This window comes from Pezoporus occidentalis, unplaced genomic scaffold (genome assembly GCF_034315485.1).
Source record: "Pezoporus occidentalis ecotype Australia unplaced genomic scaffold, CSIRO_AGI_Poc_V1 ctg415, whole genome shotgun sequence".
Classification (NCBI taxonomy): domain Eukaryota; kingdom Metazoa; phylum Chordata; class Aves; order Psittaciformes; family Psittacidae; genus Pezoporus; species Pezoporus occidentalis.
Window position 1 is genome coordinate 41,342 of NW_026915742.1, and position 20,118 is coordinate 61,459.

The 20,118-nt window shown below is 53.6% G+C and overlaps 2 protein-coding genes across 4 annotated transcripts; both read left to right on the forward strand.

Moving 5' to 3' along the window:
• Nucleotides 1-16: 16 nt before the first annotated feature.
• On the forward strand, nt 17-2,776 carry LOC134171675 (sushi, nidogen and EGF-like domain-containing protein 1). Of its 3 annotated transcripts, none has more exons than XM_062634133.1 (8): nt 17-170; nt 491-584; nt 667-702; nt 1,025-1,152; nt 1,483-1,764; nt 1,994-2,131; nt 2,377-2,572; nt 2,655-2,776. In XM_062634133.1, the coding sequence occupies exons 1-7, from the start codon at nt 18-20 to the stop codon at nt 2,569-2,571; spliced, it is 1,026 nt and encodes a 341-aa protein (XP_062490117.1). In that variant the 5' UTR covers nt 17; the 3' UTR covers nt 2,572; nt 2,655-2,776. The 3 variants fall into 3 exon arrangements, with proteins under 3 accessions (XP_062490117.1, XP_062490118.1, XP_062490119.1); XM_062634134.1 differs by having other exon boundaries at nt 37-170; nt 415-584; XM_062634135.1 differs by lacking the exon at nt 491-584 and having other exon boundaries at nt 128-170; nt 589-702.
• An 844-nt stretch (nt 2,777-3,620) lies between these two features.
• On the forward strand, nt 3,621-14,248 carry LOC134171674 (IgGFc-binding protein-like). Its single transcript, XM_062634132.1, has 13 exons — nt 3,621-3,656; nt 4,411-4,472; nt 4,882-6,129; nt 6,525-6,841; nt 7,157-7,481; nt 7,814-8,409; nt 9,307-9,871; nt 10,283-10,869; nt 10,952-11,525; nt 12,014-12,213; nt 12,675-13,055; nt 13,171-13,457; nt 13,846-14,248. Exons 2-13 carry the CDS (start codon nt 4,421-4,423, stop codon nt 13,922-13,924), a joined length of 5,211 nt encoding a protein of 1,736 aa, XP_062490116.1. The 5' UTR covers nt 3,621-3,656; nt 4,411-4,420; the 3' UTR covers nt 13,925-14,248.
• The last annotated feature ends 5,870 nt before the right edge of the window (nt 14,249-20,118 follow it).

The following is a 20,118-nucleotide window of genomic DNA, read 5'->3' on the forward strand; positions in this document are numbered from 1 at the left end:
TGGGATGGGTTTTCCTCATGGTGGGATGGGTTTTCCTCATGGTGGGATGGGTCCTGGAGATCTTCAGGTTAAAAGAAGGGACAGGATGTGACCCCAAACCCATTTCTTGCTGTCTGAGCTCCACTTCCCTTCTTTCCCTTGGGACATCAAGCCACAGCAAGGACAGCCAGGTAGGACATTTGATTTCCATCTTCTCCCTTGGAATTCCAAGGGTTGGAGCGGACCCTCCTTCTCCCTATGGCTTCAAATAGCAGGAATTGGGCTGAAATGAAATTCCCTTGGGAAATGGGATATTTCATGGAATTATGGAACGGGTTCAGCTTAGAAGGGCCTTGAAGCTCATCCAGTTCCAACCAAGGGACATGGACCAAGCCCCATCCAACCTGGCCTTGAACCCTTCCAAACCTTCTCCAGTCAACCCATTCTGATGTCCCACCACCCTCCTGGTGAAAAACTTCCTTCGATCCCATCCAACTCTTCTCTTTTCCAGTCGGAAGCTGTTCCTCACCCTCCCATTGGAGAAGCCCCTCATTTTGGAGCTGTTGGGATGAAGGCCTCATTCCATGTCCTGCTCCTGCTCTTAGGTAGGTTGGAAGGAGACATCTGCTGAGGATGCTCCAGTCCTAGGTGATGGTTGCTCCTCTTTCCCTTCCATGTCTTCTCCAGGAGCTGTGGGGAGCGTCCAAGCAGCAGAAGACAAAGGTGGGTCCTCACACCATTCAAAGATGGGCTTTTCCACCCAAAATGGGCTTGTTTCTGCTTCATTTTGGGACGTGGGATGGGAAAGGAGCTTCCAAATGGGAATACGGACGTTGGGGGTCCTCTTCTTGCCCTCAAATCCGTGTCTACCCCACTTGCACCCCAATCTTTGGCCACCATGGAGAAGTCAACCCCATCTGACCCACTTGGTCAACCCCACATGGAGCTCAGGCCCCATTTAAGACCAAGCTGGTGGGTTGCACCCCAAAGTCCATGGGATGGGTTTGGGATGTCCATCAATAGCTCAACCTCTGTGTTCCTCCAGCATCTCTGCTCTACCCCTATGGTCTGGAGCAACAAGACCAGAAGAACCCCAAACTGGATGATGGGACATCAGAGGTCACCCTCACTGTGCCCTTCACCTTCTATGGCCAGGAGCACCAAACCCTCTATGTACGTGAGTCAAGATCTCACCCCTTCCATGAAGACCTTTCATTTTCCCATTCCCACCTTTCCTTCTGCTCCATTTCATCCCTTTGCCCCCCATTTGGTCCCATTTCTGGTGTATCCAAGTGTCCTCCTATGGCTGGTGGGTCTTAGGAGAAGACCTTCTCCCATAGAGGAGGCCACATTTAGGGATGGAGCAATGGTGCCCTCAGGCATGGTCACGGAGATGCAGAGGACAATGGCAAGAGCACATCTGGATCCCAGCTCCATGCTACCATAGCCAAGGTGGTGGTGGGGCTCCAATGGAGGTTGGGGTTGACCTGATGTCTTCTCCAGGTCAACAACAACGGGGTGATCTCCTTTGACACTCGGGTCAACCAATACACCCCAGACCCCTTTCCGTTGGCTGATGGACGCCCCTTTGTGGCCCCATACTGGGCAGATGTGGACAACGTGCTTGGAGGAGATGTCTTCTACCGACAGACCACTGACCCAGCACTGCTGGCCCTCATCACCAACGACATCAACCAGTACTTCCCCACCATCCCCTACACGGCCACATGGGCTCTGGTGGCCACTTGGGACCATGTGGCCTACTATGGCTCTACCACCAACAAGGTAAGGTCCACAGGTATGACTTGAAGGGCAGATGAGACCCATGTATTGACCTCACCCCCATAGGAAAGAAGCTGTGGTGGAACCCATCTGCTGGTAGACACCAAAAGAACCAGCTTGGATGCCCCATTCCTCACCAAGAGAACTTCCTTAGCACCCCTCAGAGCTAAACCCCATCCCTATCTCCTCATCCCACCACGTCTGGTGTCCATCTCCCCCTTCCTTTCTGCAGGGCAACACCTTCCAAGCCATCCTCACCACCGACACCAAGAGGTCCTTCATCATCCTCAACTACTGGGATATCCAATGGACTACAGGGGCAGCAAGCGATGGGGACCCTGAAACGGGGCTTGGTGGGACTCCAGCCCATGTATGTTGGGAAAGGAGGAGGACATGGGATGGGGTTGGGAATGGGGGAGAAGGTCGATGCCATCTTTGACCCATCCTTGTAGAGGACAATGCCCAAATAGGTTGGCCCATGAGGTTTCTGGGTGACCCCACCAGGTCCAATGGAGACTGGAGGTGCCCCATAACATGTACTGGGCCACCACCACCAACAGGAGGCTGTCCCATGCCATGGGTGGGATTCACCTCCCTTTTTGGCCTCCTTTCCAGGCTGGCTTCAACAGTGGAGATGACACCAACTTCTACAACATCCCTGGCTCCCAAACGGAAGCCATCATCAACATCACCAAGACCTCCAATGTCAACGTCCCAGGGCGATGGGTCTTCCAAGTGGATGACTTCAAGGTGACCGGGGTGCCTACTGAGGTGCCCAAGGTCTCCAAGAGCAACAACTGCTGGTTGTAAGGTGGGTTTTGGGGTCAAAACCTGGGAAAAAGGGACAATTGAGACAATTTTCCTCCTCTTGAGGTCTTGGTTTCTTCCAACAGCTCCATCAAATCCATTGGGCCAGAGGAACCCTTTGGTGTCCCCACCATGCATAGGATGAAGGTGACGCAATGGGATGCATCAACCTCCACTAGAGCAATAAAACTCCGTTCGGGACACGGTGGCTCCTGGGTCCTCATCACTTCCAACTTGTGGCCATGGGATCTGGGGGGGAGCTGGACAACGTGGGTGGAAATAACCCATTTTGGGCCATTTTGTGCTCAAATCCCTGATTTTCCCCTTTCTTTATGCTCAAATTGATGATTTTCCTCCTTCTTTGTGCTCAAATTTCTGATTTTTCACCTTTTTTGCACCCAAATTTAAGGGTTATTTTTGGTGCCAAAATGACTCATTTGAAGGGGAAAATCCACATATTCCAGGAAAAACATACCCAAAATCCCCCAAACTGGGAGTTTTTTTCCCCTAAAATGGAACTTTTTAACCCCCAAAAGTGGGGTTTTACATATAGCCCCCATATGTTGCATCCACAACACGCTCCAACATGCCTGCAACATGCAACCCCCCCAGCATGTCACATACAACCTACAAACAACCCCAACCCCCCCCCCCCCCCCCCATTTCAAATGGGATAATTTGGGAATATCCCACCCCTTTTTCCCCCTTTTCAGCCTCATTTTAGCATCAAACCCCCCCCGATCTCCCCCCCTCCCCTTGTGATTTTGGACCATTCCAACCCATCCAGGACCCCCCCCCCCCTTCAATCCCTATATAGGAATTCCGGGAATTCCGCTGCTTTTTAGCCCTTGGCTGCTGCCTCGGGTGGGTTTGAACCAAACCCCAGCTTTTTTAACCCATTCTGGCAGCCAAAAGTGATGTCAAGGCAGCGGGTGGGTGGGTCGGTCCCTGGGGGTCCTTGGTGTTTGTCCCGGCTTAGAGGGATATCAGATCCCAAAACGTGAATCCAAGGAAGAGCAGGAGGGCTGAAAGGGGAGCCGGGATCGGGATTTGGGGCTAAGGCGGTGGATTTTGGGGCTGGAAGCAAGGTAAAGCTCCAGATGGGGTTAAAACCGGGAGGGATTTGGCGGCGATGGGTGAAAGGACGGGAATGGAGCCAGGAAATTCCTTAAGTATTCCACAGCCCCACACAGAGAGCCCTGATTGTGGCTGGAATTGGCTGCTTGGGAAGGGATTGGGGGGGGGGGAAAGGGGGGAAAAAGGGGGAAAAAGGGGAAAAAGGGAAGAGAAAAGGGGGAGGAAAGGGAATGGGGTGGGAAAGGGAAGGGAAGGGAAAAGAGGGGGGAAAAGAGGAGGAAAGGGATGAAGGGGGAAAGGGGGAAGAAGGAGAGGGAAGGGGAAAGGGAGGGAGGGAATAGGGTGGGAAAAGGGGGAAAGGGAAGGGAAGATGAGGGGAAAAGGGGAGGAAAGGGGATGAAAGGGAAAAGAGAGAAGAAGGGAATGGAGGGGAGGGAATAGGGTGGGAAAAGGGGAAAAGAGAGGGGAAAATAGGGGAAGAAGGGGAGGAAAGGGATAAAGGGGGAAGGGGAAAGGGGGAAGAAGGGAAGGAAAAGGGGAAAATAGGGAGGAAAAGGAAAAAGTGGGAATGGGAGAAGAAAGGGGGAACTGGGGGGAAAGAGGGAAAAAATGGGCAAAATAAGCAAGGGAAAAGGGAAGCAGCCACATGGGGACGAGTCCACATGTGCCACCACAGCCAGGATCAGAACCTCAAGCCTTAGGGCAAAGAGAAGTCCCATTTTGGGTATAAAACAAAGGATTTGACCATTTTCTCCTCTTCTGCAGCAGCAGAACCATGGCCAGGGGTGAAGGTGATGTCCTGAGGGGCTGCACCAGCATGCTCTGGGGTGAGTTCAATGATCAATGCTCATTGGGTCAATGTCCATCAGGTCAATGCCCATCAGATCAATGCCCAATGGGTCAAGGTCCATCAGATCAATGCCCACCAGATCAATGTCCATCAGGTCAGTGTCCATCAGATCAATGTCCATCAGATCAATGCCCATCAGATCAATGCCCAATGGGTCAAGGTCCATCAGATCAATGCCCACCAGATCAATGTCCATCAGGTCAGTGTCCATCAGATCAATAGCCATCAAATCAATGTCCATCGAACCAAAGCCCATCAAATCAATTACCCATCAAATCAAAGCCAGTCAAAGATCAATTGTCCACCTCAAGCCCACCTTGAGCCCCATTCCCCACCCTTGCCCTTACGGGTGATGAAGACCCCAAGGGCCAATTCTCCTCTTGCAGGGCTGCTTTGGTTGCTCAGCGCCTCTGCCTCCACCCCACCTCACCTTGGCGAAGACTTCGTGGTGGCCTTCATGCAGAACGGGCTGCAGCAGACCCTCAACAGCGACTTCAAGCTGCTCCTCACCGGTTACTCCCCCTTTACCTCCGTCACCATCTCCATGAAGAGGCCGGGTTTGAGGATGACGGTGCAGGCCACCACGGGCCAAACCATCCTGGTGAAGATCCCCCCCCAAGCCGAGATGGTTGGGAGCAAAGCCTTCGACAACACCGTGGTGGTGAAGGCCACCAACGCCGTCTCCTTGGTCATGGTCAACGAGAAGCCCACCTCGGTGGACTCCACCGCGGTGCACCCGGTGCACGCTTGGGGCACCGAGTACCACGTTGTGACCCCCAACGTGGGCACCGACCGCTACGGGGAGTTCGTGGTGGTCTCTTGGGATGAAGCCACCGTGGTTGACATCCACCTCAAAGCCACCGTGACCTACCAAGGCCGGACATACCCTCGGGGCTCAGTTCTTGCCATCAAACTGGAGCCTTTCCAAGCAGCCCAACTCCAAAGCCCATCTGATATGTCCGGCACCAGGATCATGGCCCATAAACCTGTGGCTGTCTTCACCGGTCACACTTGCTTGGCCAGGTTCACCCAATGCGACCATTTGGTGGAGCAGCTCCAACCCGTTTCTAGCTGGGGAACCACCTTCATTGTGCCCCCATTGCCCTTTGAGACCCAAGCAGACATCATCTACGTGTCCACCTCACAGAAGACCCGTGTGGAGTCTCAACACGGGGTCTCCAAAGAGGTCCGGGAGCTACGGCCAAGCAGGTCAACGCTCTACGGTCTCCAAGCCTTTAACACCTTGTACCTGTCGGCCAGTGCTGGCATCCAGGTCATCTTCTTTGCCGATGGAGGTACCAAGGAGTCCATCTCTTATGACCCCTTCTTCATGACCATCCCAGATGTCTCCAGCTACTGTCACTCCTACAGCGTCATCGCTCTGGATGGGTATGAGAACTACGCCCTGCTCATAGCCAAGACCTCGGAGACGTCCTCAATGATGCTCAACAAGAGCCCCTTGAGGAACATCATGTGGAAGAAGGTCCCAGGGACCGACTACTCCTGGGCTGAGCAGAGCTTGGGCAGCCAGTTCTCGGTCCATACGGTGGAGAATGAGGTGTCCCCCTTCGGGTTGCTGAGTGTGGGCATCCGGGAGCAGAAAGCCTACGGGTCGGCGGCTGTTTGTGACAGTGGTGAGTGTCCCATGGCCACCTTCTTCACCTCCTCTCTGCTTCCTTTAGGTGGCCAAACCCACCTGAGATAGGTTATGATCCATGAATGCTCCGTAGGTTAATGGTCTATCAATGGAAGGAGCCTCAAGTGGTCAAGCCATATGGTCAAGCCCAAGCCCTGGAGGTGCCGGTTGACCACCTATGGTGATGGTGGCCCCAAGTGGTCAACCCGTATGGTCAAGCCCAAGCCCTGAAGGTGCTGGTTGACCACCTATGGTGATGGTGGCCACAAGTGGTCAACCCATATGGTCAAGCCCAAGCCCTGGAGGTGCTGGTTGACCACCTGTGGTGATGGTGATGGTGATGCTGTCCCTGTCCCTCTCCCCATGGACCATTCCATGTGTGGTTCCTTCTAGATCCCTGCCGGCTCCTGAAGTGCCGCACAAAGGAGACCTGCAAGTTGGAGAAGGGGGTGGCCACCTGCATCCATGACTACATGGGCACCTGCATGGGCTCACAGGCCTTGCAGTACCACACCTTTGATGGGATGACCATGGACATCCGTGGTGGTTGCACCTACACCATTGCCAAGTCCTGTGGCAACGATCCCACCTTGGTGCCTTTCGTTGTGGAAGAGAAGAAGAGTGAAGGCAACGTCAAGGAGTGGTTGACCAAGGTCTATGTGTATGGTTCCAACATCTCCATCCATGTAGGGGAAGGAGGTAAAATCCAGGTGGGTTCTTCCAGGTCTTGGAAGTGGTATTCCGTGGGCAAAGCCAAGTGGAAGAGGGTAAAACACGGTGGTGGGTGAGGCTGGCATCAGAACCTAAGGAGAACTACCAAAACCATGGAGAACTGGGACATAGGGGTGAAGGGAAGGGTGTTAGGAACCTCACTGAGATGCCCTCAGAGGTGTCTCCAACCAAACCACGGCCACTTTTGGGTTAGAATCAAGGAAAAGGCAGGTTTAATGCCATAAATCCACCACGAAATGGGGTTTTAGGCTCAGAGATGCCCAACCAACCTTCTCCTTTTCCTTTCCTCCAAGGTCAACAAGAAGCCCATCAATGTGCCAACCACATTGGAAGCTGGGAAGATCCAGATCTCCCAAAACGAAGGGAGGCCCATGCTCCAAACAGCCTTTGGGCTGCAGGTGACTTATGACGAAGATTGGGCCATAATGGTGGCCGTGCCCAGCAGCTACTTCGGGGCTACCTGTGGCCTCTGTGGCAACTTCAATGAGGACACTGAGGATGAGATGACCCTTTCTGATGGCACCCAAGCTGCTACCATGGAGGACTGGGCTGAAAGCTGGCGAGATGCCTCCTGCCAAGATGATTGTGAAGGCCAGGAGATGCTGCAGGACACATGTGGTGAGTTCCTATGGGGGTCTGCAACCGTTGGAGGGGAGATCTGCTCATGGGGATTCAAGCCCAACCCGTTGAGTTGATGCTTGGAAGTGTCAACCAAGTTGATGTCAACCATCATCAATGAAGGGTCGGGTTGCTCTTTCCATGCCAAACCACCCCATAATACACCTTCAGCTCTGCAGCACCCATCATCTATGTAGGACTACCTTGAGGGACATCTCCTGGGCTTGGGCTCACTTGTAGGTGTCATCTGAGCCAGCATCCCCAGTGTTGTCCCTCTCCCTCCTTAGTTCATGCTTTGTTTGAAGTCTTCTTCTCAACTCTCACCCCGACAGCTCAAAGATGCCCCCAAAACAGCCACTTCGAGGCCTGTGGGACAGGGTGTCCTGCCACCTGCACCCACCCCAGAGGTCCCACCTCCTGCACTGAACCCTGCACCCCGGGGTGCCATTGCAACGAGGGCTTCGTCCTCCACAACCGCACGTGTGTCCCAATGCAGACCTGCCCTTGCATCCACAACGGGCGCTCCTACAAGGCCCTAGAGGAGTTTTGGGACGATGGGACGTGCCAAAACTGGTGTAGGTGCAATGGTGGCCAAGTGACCTGTAGGAAGAGGGGGTGTAAAGCCCATGAGAAGTGTGCGGTGGTCAATGGCGTCCCAAGGTGCCAGGTCATGAAGCACCTCACGTGCATTGGCACGGGTGACCCTCACTACACCACCTTCGATGGGTTGAGATACGACTTCCAAGGGACCTGCATCTACCAGTTTGCCGCCCTCTGCGCCCAAAGGGACCCTGAACTGGTCCCATTCACCGTCAAGGTGGAGAACAACAACCGGGGCAGCAAAGCTGTGTCCTTCACCAAGACCCTCACCCTGGAGGTCTATGGCAACGTCATCACCATGAGCCAGGAGCATCCACGCAAGGTCATGGTAGGTGGCCGCCAAACCCACGTTCAACCTGCATGGAAAGTGCTTATTTCCTGCCCCCGAACCCCCTTTTTGCCTCATTTTTCCATCAAAACCCATCCCATATCCCATCGTCCTTCTTGGCTCTCCACTCCCCTATGGCCTTTGGAGTGTACCATTCCCTTTCTCCAGCTGCAAAGTGACTCAGTTCCTATGGGAACGGTTCCATTCTCACCTTCTCCTGGCCAAAGTGTACCTCATCATGGCTGGGAACAGCTTTTCCCTTGTTTTTCCTCTTGGAACAATGTTTTCCCATTGAATAGTGAAGCCTCCACCTGGAAAACATCCAGCTCTTGAGCAAGCTCAATGTTCTTGGGAATTGCATCCATGGAAAGTGTTTCACAGCCTTCCCTAGGTCTTGACTCACTTGGATTTGGCTGGAAGCTCTTCCTGGCTTACAGAAAACCACCCAAATCCCAAGTGATTGGGGTTTGAATTGGAAGTTCTCCACGCAGAAAGCTTTGCTTAGCCCCAGCTTGGGTGGAATTGGAGCAGGAAACCTCTCCCAAAAGGACTTCCAAGACCTAAAGGGGCTACAGGAAAGCTGGGAAGGGGCTTTGGACAAGGAGGTGGAGGGATGGGATGAGGAGAAACAGCTTCCAAATGGAAGAGGGAAGCTGGTAAATGGGATCTAAGGAAGTTTTCCACTAGGAGGGTGGTGGGACATTGGAATGGGTTGAACTGAGAAGGTTTGGATGAACCTGGCCAGGTGAATGGGAGCAACCTGGTCTAGTGGAAGGTGCCCATGTCCTTAGGTGGTCTCCAAGGCCCCTTCCAACCCAAACCTATGCAACCACCCCTATCTCAGACAGGTTGCATGAGCTTAGGCCCACCACCAACCTTCTCCAACCACCTCCCCAGGTCAATGGTGCCTTCGTGGAGCTCCCATTCACCAAGAAGGACCAGTTCGAGCTCTACCACAGTGGTGTCCATGGCTTTGCCCGCACGGCCTTTGGTCTAAGGGTGAGCTTTGACTGGTACAGCTATGCCCGTGTCCTCCTCCCTGAGGCCTACGCTGGTGCCGTCTGCGGCCTCTGTGGCAACGCCAATGGAGACCCCAACGATGACTTTGTGACCAGCGATGGCCAACGGGCCACCGATGAGGTCCACTTGGCTAACAGCTGGAAGGTCGGAGATGTCCCTGGTTGCTCCTCTGGTTGCGAAGGGGATTGCCCAACGTGCACCCAAGAGGAGAAGGAGCCCTACCTTGGGGATGGGTATTGCGGGGTCATCGCCAAGGTGGAAGGGCCATTCAGGGCTTGTCATGGTGTGGTCAACCCAATGGCCTTCCTGGAGGATTGTGCCTTTGATGCCTGTCACTACAAAGGCCACCGGGACACCGTGTGTAAAGCCATTGCTGCCTACGTGACCGAGTGTCAAAGCCAAGGAGTCAACGTGGAGCCATGGAGGACGTCGACCTTCTGTGGTGAGTGGGGTCAGAAGGAGGTTCTCCATCCTTCCTGGCCGGGGAATGAAGGTTTGGAGGGCAACCAAACCCACTGGGGCTTTGCTTAAAGCCAATGGAAGCCCCCAAAAGCTTCTCAAGTTGGGTTGGTTTGTCCCATAGCCAACATCTCCTTGTGATGGAATGGGCTTCTCTTCCCCCTCCTTAGCTCCAAGACCAAAGGTTGAGGCTGGAAGCTTCCAAAGCAACATTCCTTCCTTCCTCCATCCCTATTGTCCTCCAGATCCTTCCAGGAATGGGAATCCCAAACCCATCCCTGTATCCACAGCAATGCTCCACCACCAAACCCGTGGGCTGCTCAACACCCCCTCCACGGGCCTGCTCATCCTGCTGCTTCCAACGCCTTCATCCTTCTTCTCCTTCCCCTCCCAGGCCCTTCCTGCCCTCGGCATTCCCACTACGAGCTCTGCGGGAGCAGCTGCCCCACCACGTGCCGTGGGATCGCCAATGCTTGTGACTCAACCCCATGCACCGAGGGCTGCTTCTGCGACCAGGGCTTTGTCCTCAGTGGGGACGAGTGCGTCCCGGTGACCGAGTGCGGCTGTGAGCACCAGGACCTCTACTACAAGAAGGGCGAGGTCTTCTTCTCGTCGTGCCGGGAGAGGTGCCGCTGCGAAGCCAATGGGGTGGTGGAGTGCCAAGAGGCCTTCTGCGGTGCCCATGAGGAGTGCAGGGTGCAGGACGGGCTCTTGGGGTGCTACCCCACCAGTTACGGGCGCCTGGTGGTGTCCGGAGACCCCCATTACGTGACGTTCGACGGAAGAGCCTTCGACCTCTCTGGTTCTTGCACCTACGTCTTGGTGCAGCTCTGCAAGCCGGAGAGGCAGCTGATGGACTTCTCGGTGCTGCTGGAGCACGACGTGGGCCACCGGGGCAACGTGGCCTTGATGAAGAAGGTGGTCACCTCCATCCACGGCTACACGGTCAGCATGGAGAGGGGACGGCCATGGGAGGTTGTGGTAAGTTGGATGGGTGCCACATGGTCCATACGGCCCACGTGTCCCCAGGGAAACCCTTCCTCACCCCATGTCCACCCATTAGGTGGATGGGGAGAGCTACACACTGCCCTTGGTCACCAAGGACAAGAAGCTACGGGTTGGCCAAGAAGGCAACAACATCGTCCTCCAGACCATGGCCGGCATCCGGCTCCTCTACAACGTGGCCACCTACCTCCTGGTCACCATCCCTGCCGCCTACAAGGGCCACGTGTGCGGCTTAGGTGGCAACTACAACGGGGACCCCAGCGATGACTTCCAGGTGCCCGGAGGCTCCTTGGCGCAGAGCACCGAGGACTTTGTCACCTCCTGGAAGGTCCGCGGGGACGATGGGACCTGCACCGACGGCTGCACCGCCACCGCCTGCCCCATGTGCGACGCCGCCGATGTCGCTCCCTACGCGGGCAGTGGATCCTGCGGGATCATCCGGGATCCGCTGGGACCTTTCAGCTCCTGCCACCCAAAGGTGAGCCCGGTGGAGTACTTCAACCATTGCCTCCACGATGTCTGTGCCGCTGCCGGAGCTCCCGAGGTCCTCTGCCACAGCATCCAAGCCTACGCTGCTGCGTGCCAAGCTGCCAGCGCCGAGGTCAAAGCATGGAGAGCGCCCACTTTCTGCCGTAAGTTCCCCAAGGAGCCACCCCAGCTCCTGTCCTCCTCCAAACCCCACGCTTTCCCCCCATAAAACCCACACAGTTTGACCATTGTGGCTTTGGAGGCAAGGTCTCTGTTGCTGGCCACACCAAGAGGACGCACGAGTGACCTCAAATCTTAACCCGCCCCAAACTCCATCAAACAGCCCCCAAATCCCCTTCAAACCACCTAAATAAGCTGGTTTTGGGCTTCAAGCACCCATTTACCACCTTAGAAGGGAGGAATTCCATCCCGCCACCTCCAGAACATCCCCATGGATCTAAGGAGGGGGAAATGGGTGTCCCTCGATGTGGTTGTGATCGGGAACACTTCCGTTTGGGTGTTCAAAGCAGGGTTTGGTTGCCTGAATGTCTTCTGTTGGCATCAGAGGTGGCCAAGGACATTGCTGGGGACGGCCCAGTGGGTGCAGGTCATGTTTTGGGTGCCAATAAAGGTGTTTCTCCTTCTTGCCCAGCTCTGTCCTGCCCACCACATAGTCACTATGAGCTCTGCACCCGCACGTGCGACTTCACCTGCTCCAGCCTCTCCATGCCGGCCCCATGCACGTGGACATGCTTTGAGGGGTGTCAATGTGATGATGGGTACCTCTTCGATGGAGACACCTGCGTGTCCTTGGAGCAATGTGGCTGCTTGCACCAGGGAAGGTACTTCAAGGTGAGCTCGGCCATCAAGGCTCCGGTTGAGGAAGGGTTGGCCCATCTCATTGATGCAACTGGATTGGAGATTCCATCTCCAATGAGCTGGGGTGTCCCATTGGGTCAAAGCAACCGAGTTGGGGTCTCAGCCTTCAGTGTCCCATCAAGATGATGCAAGAGGTTTTGGACGTCCATCTTTGATGAAATCCTCTTAAGGCCACATGTCCACACAGTTGATAACACCCCCAAATCCATGGTTTGGATTTGGAAAAGGGAAATCAATTCATTGAATCCCACCATCTCCACCTTCTCCATCATCTCCACCATCTCCATCATCTCCACCATCTCCACCACCTCTACCATCTCCACCATCTCCATCATTTCCATCTCCTGGTTTTTCCCTCCCTTTGGGATCTCCTCCCTCATTGGAGATGGGAAATCCTGGAGATGGTTGATCCATATGGATTTTGCCCTTTCCAGGCAGGAGAGACCATCACCTCCAACAACTGCACCACAAGATGCACTTGCCACCCGTCCCAGGGCCTTGTCTGTGAGGACACCCAGTGTCCCCAAGACCATGTCTGCTCCACACGGGATGGGGCTCAGCTCTGTGTCAAGCAGCAAGGCCAATGCCACCTCAGCCCCGGGGCCTCCTTGACCACCTTCGATGGCACCAAGGGGATGCTCCTCACCAGCGGCACCTACAAAGTGGCCGCCCTCTGCAACGAGCAATCACCCAACTGGTTCAAGGTGGTGCTGGAGGTCAACGAGTGCCGGGAGGACCAGGTCCCTGCTGCTGTTGCCATCTTCATCTTCTTCCGGGAGGCCTTCATCACCATCAACACCAACATGGAGGTGTGGGTAAGGACATGCACCAGCCTTGAGGACCAACGAGAGGGCGTTGAGTGGGGTCATCTCCTCCTCTTGAGGTGCCCACCCCCTGTTTCGTCCTGATCCTCCCTTCTCCTCTCTGCAGGTCAATGGTCTTTCTGCCCATCTCCCAACCAACATCTCTAAAGCAATCTCCTTGAGCACCACGAACGGGAACATCACCATCTCCCACGCATCAGGCATGGACGTGCTCTTCAGCCCCAAAGGCGCCGTGACGCTCACTGTTGGGGCCACCCTGGTCAACCGCCTCTGCGCTCCTTGTGGCAACTTCAATGGGGACCCCGAGGATGACCTGAAGCTCCCCGATGGGCGCCTTGTGAGGAGCATCGCCGAGGTGGTCGATGCCTGGAAAGCCAGGGACTTTGTGGGCTGGTGAGTGCGATGGAGACGTGGCCCCCCACCTCGATGGGGTGAGATGCTTGAGGCTTGCCAGGGCAGGGACCAAGCTCCGTGGGGCAGCAATGGGGTGGGTTTGGTGGCCTCCAAGGATGGGCTCCCCCAGCTTCTTTGGTTTCATCCACAGCGACTGAGCCCCAAAGCCAAGGAGGTGACTTGGGTAAGTGAAGCCTTCTCCTCCATCCTGCTCCCCCGTCATGCTCATGGATGAAGCTTGGTCCAGCTTCCATAAGGAAGAACCTGGATAAATGGTTCCATTGACCAAAACCTCACCTTCGGGGGGAGGGGTGTGTGTGTGTGTGTGAAGAGGATGAACTTCCCACCTTTCCCAAGGTGATATTCCAAGATATTCCCTGTCTTCCAGCTATGCCTCCAAACTTGTGCGGATGGAAGTGGAAGCCCCCGTCTACCCCATGCAAGAGGTGAGATCATGCTGGGATTGACATGAGAAGACGCTTCCCACCCTCACCATGCTCCATGCTTCCAAAGGCACCCGTGGGGGTCTCCAGTTGAGGTTCTTCCATGGTAGAAGGAAAACTGGCACGGAGCTATGGTGGACGTCAACAGGAGCAGATCCTATGGCCTCAAACTCATGGAAAATGCTGGATCCAACCTCAAATTCAGGAGGAAAAAGGGATATTTGGAAGACCTGGCTCTCCACCAGGTAGAGCTGGGAGCCTGGATGATCCATTCCATAATGGATCACAAAGGGAAGCCCAAATCAGCTTAAAATCAAGACCCACAGAACCAAATCCCACCGTTCCCCCCCCCCCAACCACATTATTCCCACCTCCTGGTTTCCATGGAATGCTGCTTGTGGCTGAGTCAACCAATAAACCCTTTTGCTTGTGGCTTTGTGCTTGGAACATGGGGTTGGGAATGGGAATTGTCTCCTCTGAGGATGGGGCTTGGAGCAACCTGGTTTAGTGGAAGGTGTCCACATCCCTTGGTCTTCAAGGGCCATCCCAGCCCATTCCTGGTCATCCCAAACCTTCTCCATGCCACCCATTCCCATGTCCCACCAGCACTGCAGAGCTGCTGGAGTCCTGGAATCTTCCACTTCCCACAGCGATCCCATAGGACTGGGGTGACTTGAGAACATCCTGATGGGAATGGTGATGGGGAATCCAGCAGGAACTCGTTAGAGCAAATTCCAAAGGCATTGGAACAGATCCCAAAGGAATTGGAGTGAATCCCAGTGTAATTACATCAAACCCCAACCCAATTAAATCAAATCCCAAGGGAATTAATCAAACCCCAGTGTCATTGAATCAAACCCAAACCCAATTAAATCAAATCCCAAAGGAATTAATCAAATCCTAATGTCACTGAATCATATCCCAGTGTAATTAGGACAAAACCAAAGGAACTGGAGCAGATCCCAAAGGAATTGGAGTGAATCCCAAAGGAGTTGGAGCAAATCCAAGTGTCATGTAATCAAATCCCAAAGCAATTAAATCAAATCCCAAAGCAATTAAGACAAAACCTAAAGGAATTGGATCAAATCCCAAAGCAATTGGATCGGATCCCAAAGGAATTGGAGACGATCTCAAAGCAATTAAATCACAACCCAATTAAATCAAATCCCAAAGGAATTGGAGCAAATCCCAGTGTAATTAGGATGAAACCCAAAGGAATTGGATCTGATCCCAAAGCAATTCCAACTCCCCTAAGTACTTAGAAGAGGATGGAAAAACCCCAAAGGCCCTTCAAATGATCCCGATGGAACATAAAACACATCCCAGAGGAATCTGCCCCCCCAGTAGCAGTTAATAGAAATATTGGAGCAATTAATTGGGATATTATAGGAGTACATAGAAATATCCAAGTATGAATAGAAATATTGGAGCAATTAATAGAAATATCCAAGTATTAATAGAAATATCAGAGCAATTATTTGGAATATTAAAGAAATTAATGGAAATATCAGAGCAATTATTTGGAATATTAAAGAAATTAATAGAAATATCCAAGTATTAATAGAAATATCGGAGCAATTATTTGGAATATTAAAGAAATTAATAGAAATATCCAAGTATTAATAGAAATATCGGAGCAATTATTTGGAATATTAAAGAGATTAATAGAAATATCAGCAATTAATAGCAATCTCAAAGGAATTAATAGAGACATCAAACAGATAATAGAAGTATGGGTGCTGTAGGGTGTCTATGGGTGCTATAGGGTGTCTGTGGGTGCTATGGGTGTCAATGGGTGCCGCTCTCTGGGCCGTGGTGCCCTGGAGCCGCCCGTTCATTTACTCAGCAATTAACGGCCACGGGGAGGGATTGGGGGGGGGGGGGGGGAGCTCTCTGTGGGGGGGCCCTTTGGGTCGGTTTGGGTCCTTTTGGGGGGGTCCCTTTTGAGGGGGGGCTCCCTAAAACCTCTGGGTCACTTTGGGGGTCCCTTTGGGTCCCTTGTGAGAGCAATGGAGGGGTTCTTTGGGTCCTTTTGGGGGGCAATGGGGTGTCCCCTTTGGGGGCAATGGGGAGGTCCCCTTTGGGGGGCAATGGAGGGGTCCCTTTGGATACCTTTTGGGGAACAATGTGGGGTCCCATTGTCGACAATGGGGGAGTCCTTTTGGGTCCCTTTTGGTTCCTTTGGGAGCAATGGGGGGTCCCCTTGAGTCCCTTTTAGGGGAGGTCCCTTGAGGGGCAATGGGGGGCCCCTTTTAGGGGTAATGGGGAATCCCTTTAGGTCCATTTTTGTGGCATTGGGGGGTCCCTTTGGATCTATTTAGGGGGGTCCCTTTATGGGGCAATGGGGCGGGTCCTTTCGGGTCCCTTTATGGGGCAATGGGGGGTCCTTTCAGGTCCCTTTAAGGAGCAATGGGGGGGTCCCTTTGGGTCCCTTTTTGGAGGCAATAGGGGGGGTCTTTTGGGGGACATCCTTTTAGGTCCCTGTGGGTGCCTTTTGGGGGCAACGGAGGGTCCCTTTATGTCCCATTGTGGGGGGTCCCTTTTGGTCCCTTTCAGGGTGTCTATGGGTGAGGCAATGCCAGGGGGCTCCTTGGGTACATTTGGGGTGTGTGTGTCCCCCCCCCTTGCCTGGTCCCTGTGTGCTCTGTGGGGCCCAACCCAACCTCTCCCCCCCCCCCCAATCACTCCATTGTTCTGGAAAACAAAAGGCTCTGGCTCAATTATCCCGAGCAGGGGAGCGGAGGGACCGGAGGGACAGGACAGGGAATGGGGGTGGGAATGGGGGAGGGATGGGGGATGGAGAGAAGGATGGGGGAGATAAGGATGGGGGGATGGTGGATGGAGGTAAGGATGGATGAAGATGAAGATTGAAGAAGATGAAGGTGGTTGGATGAAGATAAGGATGGATGAATGGAGGGATGGAGATAAGGATGGATGGTGATGGATGGATGGATGGATGGATGGATGGATGGATGGATGGATGGATGGAGATAAGGATGGATGATGATGGATGGATGGATGGATGGATGGATGGATGGATGGATGGAGATAAGGATGGATGATGATGGATGGATGGATGGATGGATGGATGGATGGAGATAAGGATGGATGATGATGGATGGATGGATGGATGGATGGAGATGAAGATGGATGGAGATAAGGTTGATGGAGATAAGGATGAATGACGGATGGATGGATGGATGGATGGATGGATGGATGGATGGATGGATGGATAGATGGAGAATAAGGATGATAGACACAAGGATGGCTGGAGATAAGGATGGATGATGGATGGATGAATGGATGGATGGAGATAAAGATGGATGATGATGGATGGATGGATGGATGGATGGATGGATGGATGGATGGATGGAGAATAAGGATGATAGACACAAGGATGGCTGGAGATAAAGATGGATGATGGATGGATAGATGGAGAATAAGGATGATAGACACAAGGATGGATGGAGATAAGGATGGATGATGGATGGATGGATGGATGGATGGATGGATGGAGAATAAGGATGATAGACACAATGAGGGATGGAGATAAGGATAGATGATGGATGGATGACGAATGGAGGTAAGGATGGATCATGGATGGATGAAGATAAGGATGAATGGAAGATAAGGATGAATGGGGACAAGGATGGATGGATGGATCATGATGATGATGATGGTACTGGACCAAGACACCCCCCCCCCCGCCACCCTCCTGGCGCCAGCCTGGCCCCAGCAGCTCCAGCCCCAGATCTTATCTCTGCCTGGGGGGCAGGCTCCACCCCCAGCCCAGTGACCAATGGGGTGGCACTGGGGGGGCAGAGCCAGCACCCCATTGGTTGATGCCACCCCATTGGGGCCCTACAAAAACACGGAGCTCCTGCAAGGACCCACAGCTCCGGGGCCCTGGAGTGGTGAGTTCTGGCTCTATGGGGTGCTATGGGGGTCTATGGGGGGGGTCTGTGGGTGTCCATGGGGGTCTATGGGGCAAGGTGGGTCCTGGACATCTAGAGCTCATTTTCACACTGGGGATGTCTATGGGGTTCTATGAGGACCATGGGGGTCTGTGGGGTGTCTATGGGCTGTCTAGGGGGTGTCCGGGGGGGTTCTATGGAGTCTATGGGTCCTGGATCCCATTGCCATACTGGGGGGTCTATGGGCTGTCTATGGGGTCTATGGGCTATCTGTGGGGTGTCCATGGGAGTCTATGGAGTGCCTATGGGCATTCTACGGGGTCTATGGGACCTATGTGGTCTATGGAGCAGGATGGGTCCCATTTCCATCCTGGGGTGTCTATGGGAGGTCTACTGGTGTCTATGGGGTTCTATGGGGTCTCACCATCCTCTCTCCAACCTGTGGGGCAGATGGGGCCTCCTCGGACCTTCCTCCTCTGGGCTTGGCTCCTGCTCCACTGTGGTGAGTCCCATTTGGCCAAAATCCCTCTTTTTCTCCTCAGATTGACTCCCTCCACCCCAAATTTTCCTTTTCCACCCCAAATTTTCCTTTTCCACCCCAATTCTGACCTTTCCTGCCCCAAATCTGCCTTTCCCACCCCAAATCTGCCTTTCCCACTCCAAATCTGTCTTTCCCACCCCAAATCTGTCTTTCCCACTCCAAATTTGGCCTTTTTCCACCCCATATTTGCCTTTTCCACCCCGAGTTGGTCCTTTTCCACCCCAAATCTTCCTTTTCCACTCCAAATCTACCTTTTCTACCCCAAATCTACCTTTTCTGTCACAAATTTGGCCATTTCCACTCCAGATTTGGACTTTTCCACCCCGAATTTGTTTTTTCCCCCTCCAAAATCTGTCTTTTCCACCTCTCCTTTTCCTTCTCCAAGCCCCAAATTGGTTGTTTTCCACCACAAATCCCCTTTTGAATGAGGAAACCCAAGGTCTCAACCCCTATACAAGCCCTTGGAGAATCCCCATCCCTTCCATCCTCCCATGGGCATGGACCTAAGGGAGGGAAGAGCTTCACTGGCTGGAAGGAGACCAAATCCAGTTGGGAATTGGCCACCAGAAGAAACTGTCCCAGGCTGCGGTGGCTTCTCTGGTGTCTCATAAAGGGTTGAGCTGCTGCTCATGGCACTCCTTGGTGTCATTCCAGGGGCAGATCCAGATCCATCCATCCCAAGCGGATCCAAGCTCTGCCTCGGGGTGCGATGTGGACCTGGGAGAACTTGCAAAGTGATGGAGAATGGGCCCAAGTGTGTCCCGTTGGCCTCATGCAAGGACATCCAATGTGGAGAAGGGACTCAATGCAAGATGGTCAATGGGTGGCCCAAGTGCGTCCCATTGCCCTCATGCAAGGACATCCAATGTGGAGCAGGGACCCAATGCAAGATGGTTGAAGGGTCTCCAAAGTGTGTCCCGTTGCCTTCATGCCTCAACTTCCAGTGTGGAGAAGGAACCCAATGCAAGATGGTCAATGGGTGGCCCAAGTGTGTCCCACTTCCATCATGCCAGAACACCCATTGCGGAGCAGGGACTCAATGCAAGATGGTTGAAGGGTCTCCAAAGTGTGTCCCGTTGCCTTCATGCCTCAACTTCCATTGCAAGACAGGAACACAATGCAAGATGGTCAATGGGTGGCCCAATTGTGTCCCATTGCCCTCATGCAAGGACATCCAGTGTGGAGCAGGGACTCAATGCAAGATGGTTGAAGGGTCTCCAAAGTGTGTCCCATTGCCTTCATGCAAGGACATCCATTGTGGAGAAGGGACCCAATGCAAGATGGTCAATGGGTGGCCCAAGTGTGTCCCATTGCCTTCATGCAAGGACATCCAGTGTGGAGAAGGGACTCAATGCAAAATGGTTGAAGGGTCTCCAAAGTGTGTCCCATTGCCCTCATGCCTCAACTTCCAGTGTGGAGAAGGGACCCAATGCAAGATGGTCAATGGGTGGCCCAAGTGCGTCCCATTGCCCTCATGCAAGGACATTCGTTGTGGAGCAGGGACCCAGTGCAAGATGGTTGAAGGGTCTCCAAAGTGTGTCCCATTGCCCTCATGCCTCAACTTCCAGTGTGGAGAAGGGACCCAATGCAAGATGGTCAATGGGTGGCCCAAGTGTGTCCCACTTCCATCATGCAAGGACATCCAATGTGGAGCAGGGACCCAATGCAAGATGGTTGAAGGGTCTCCAAAGTGTGTCCCGTTGCCTTCATGCCTCAACTTCCATTGCAAGACAGGAACACAATGCAAGATGGTCAATGGGTGG

Coding starts and splice junctions, on each gene's coding strand:
- LOC134171675 (XM_062634133.1), top strand. CDS start 18: ATGGTGGGATGGGTTTTCCTCATGGTGGGATGGGTCCTGGAGATCTTC. Junction 171..490: donor GCCACAGCAAGGACAGCCAG/GTAGGACATTTG, acceptor TCTCTTTTCCAG/TCGGAAGCTGTTCCTCACCC. Junction 585..666: donor TGTCCTGCTCCTGCTCTTAG/GTAGGTTGGAAG, acceptor TGTCTTCTCCAG/GAGCTGTGGGGAGCGTCCAA.
- LOC134171674 (XM_062634132.1), top strand. CDS start 4,421: ATGGCCAGGGGTGAAGGTGATGTCCTGAGGGGCTGCACCAGCATGCTC. Junction 4,473..4,881: donor CTGCACCAGCATGCTCTGGG/GTGAGTTCAATG, acceptor CTCCTCTTGCAG/GGCTGCTTTGGTTGCTCAGC. Junction 6,130..6,524: donor GGCGGCTGTTTGTGACAGTG/GTGAGTGTCCCA, acceptor GGTTCCTTCTAG/ATCCCTGCCGGCTCCTGAAG.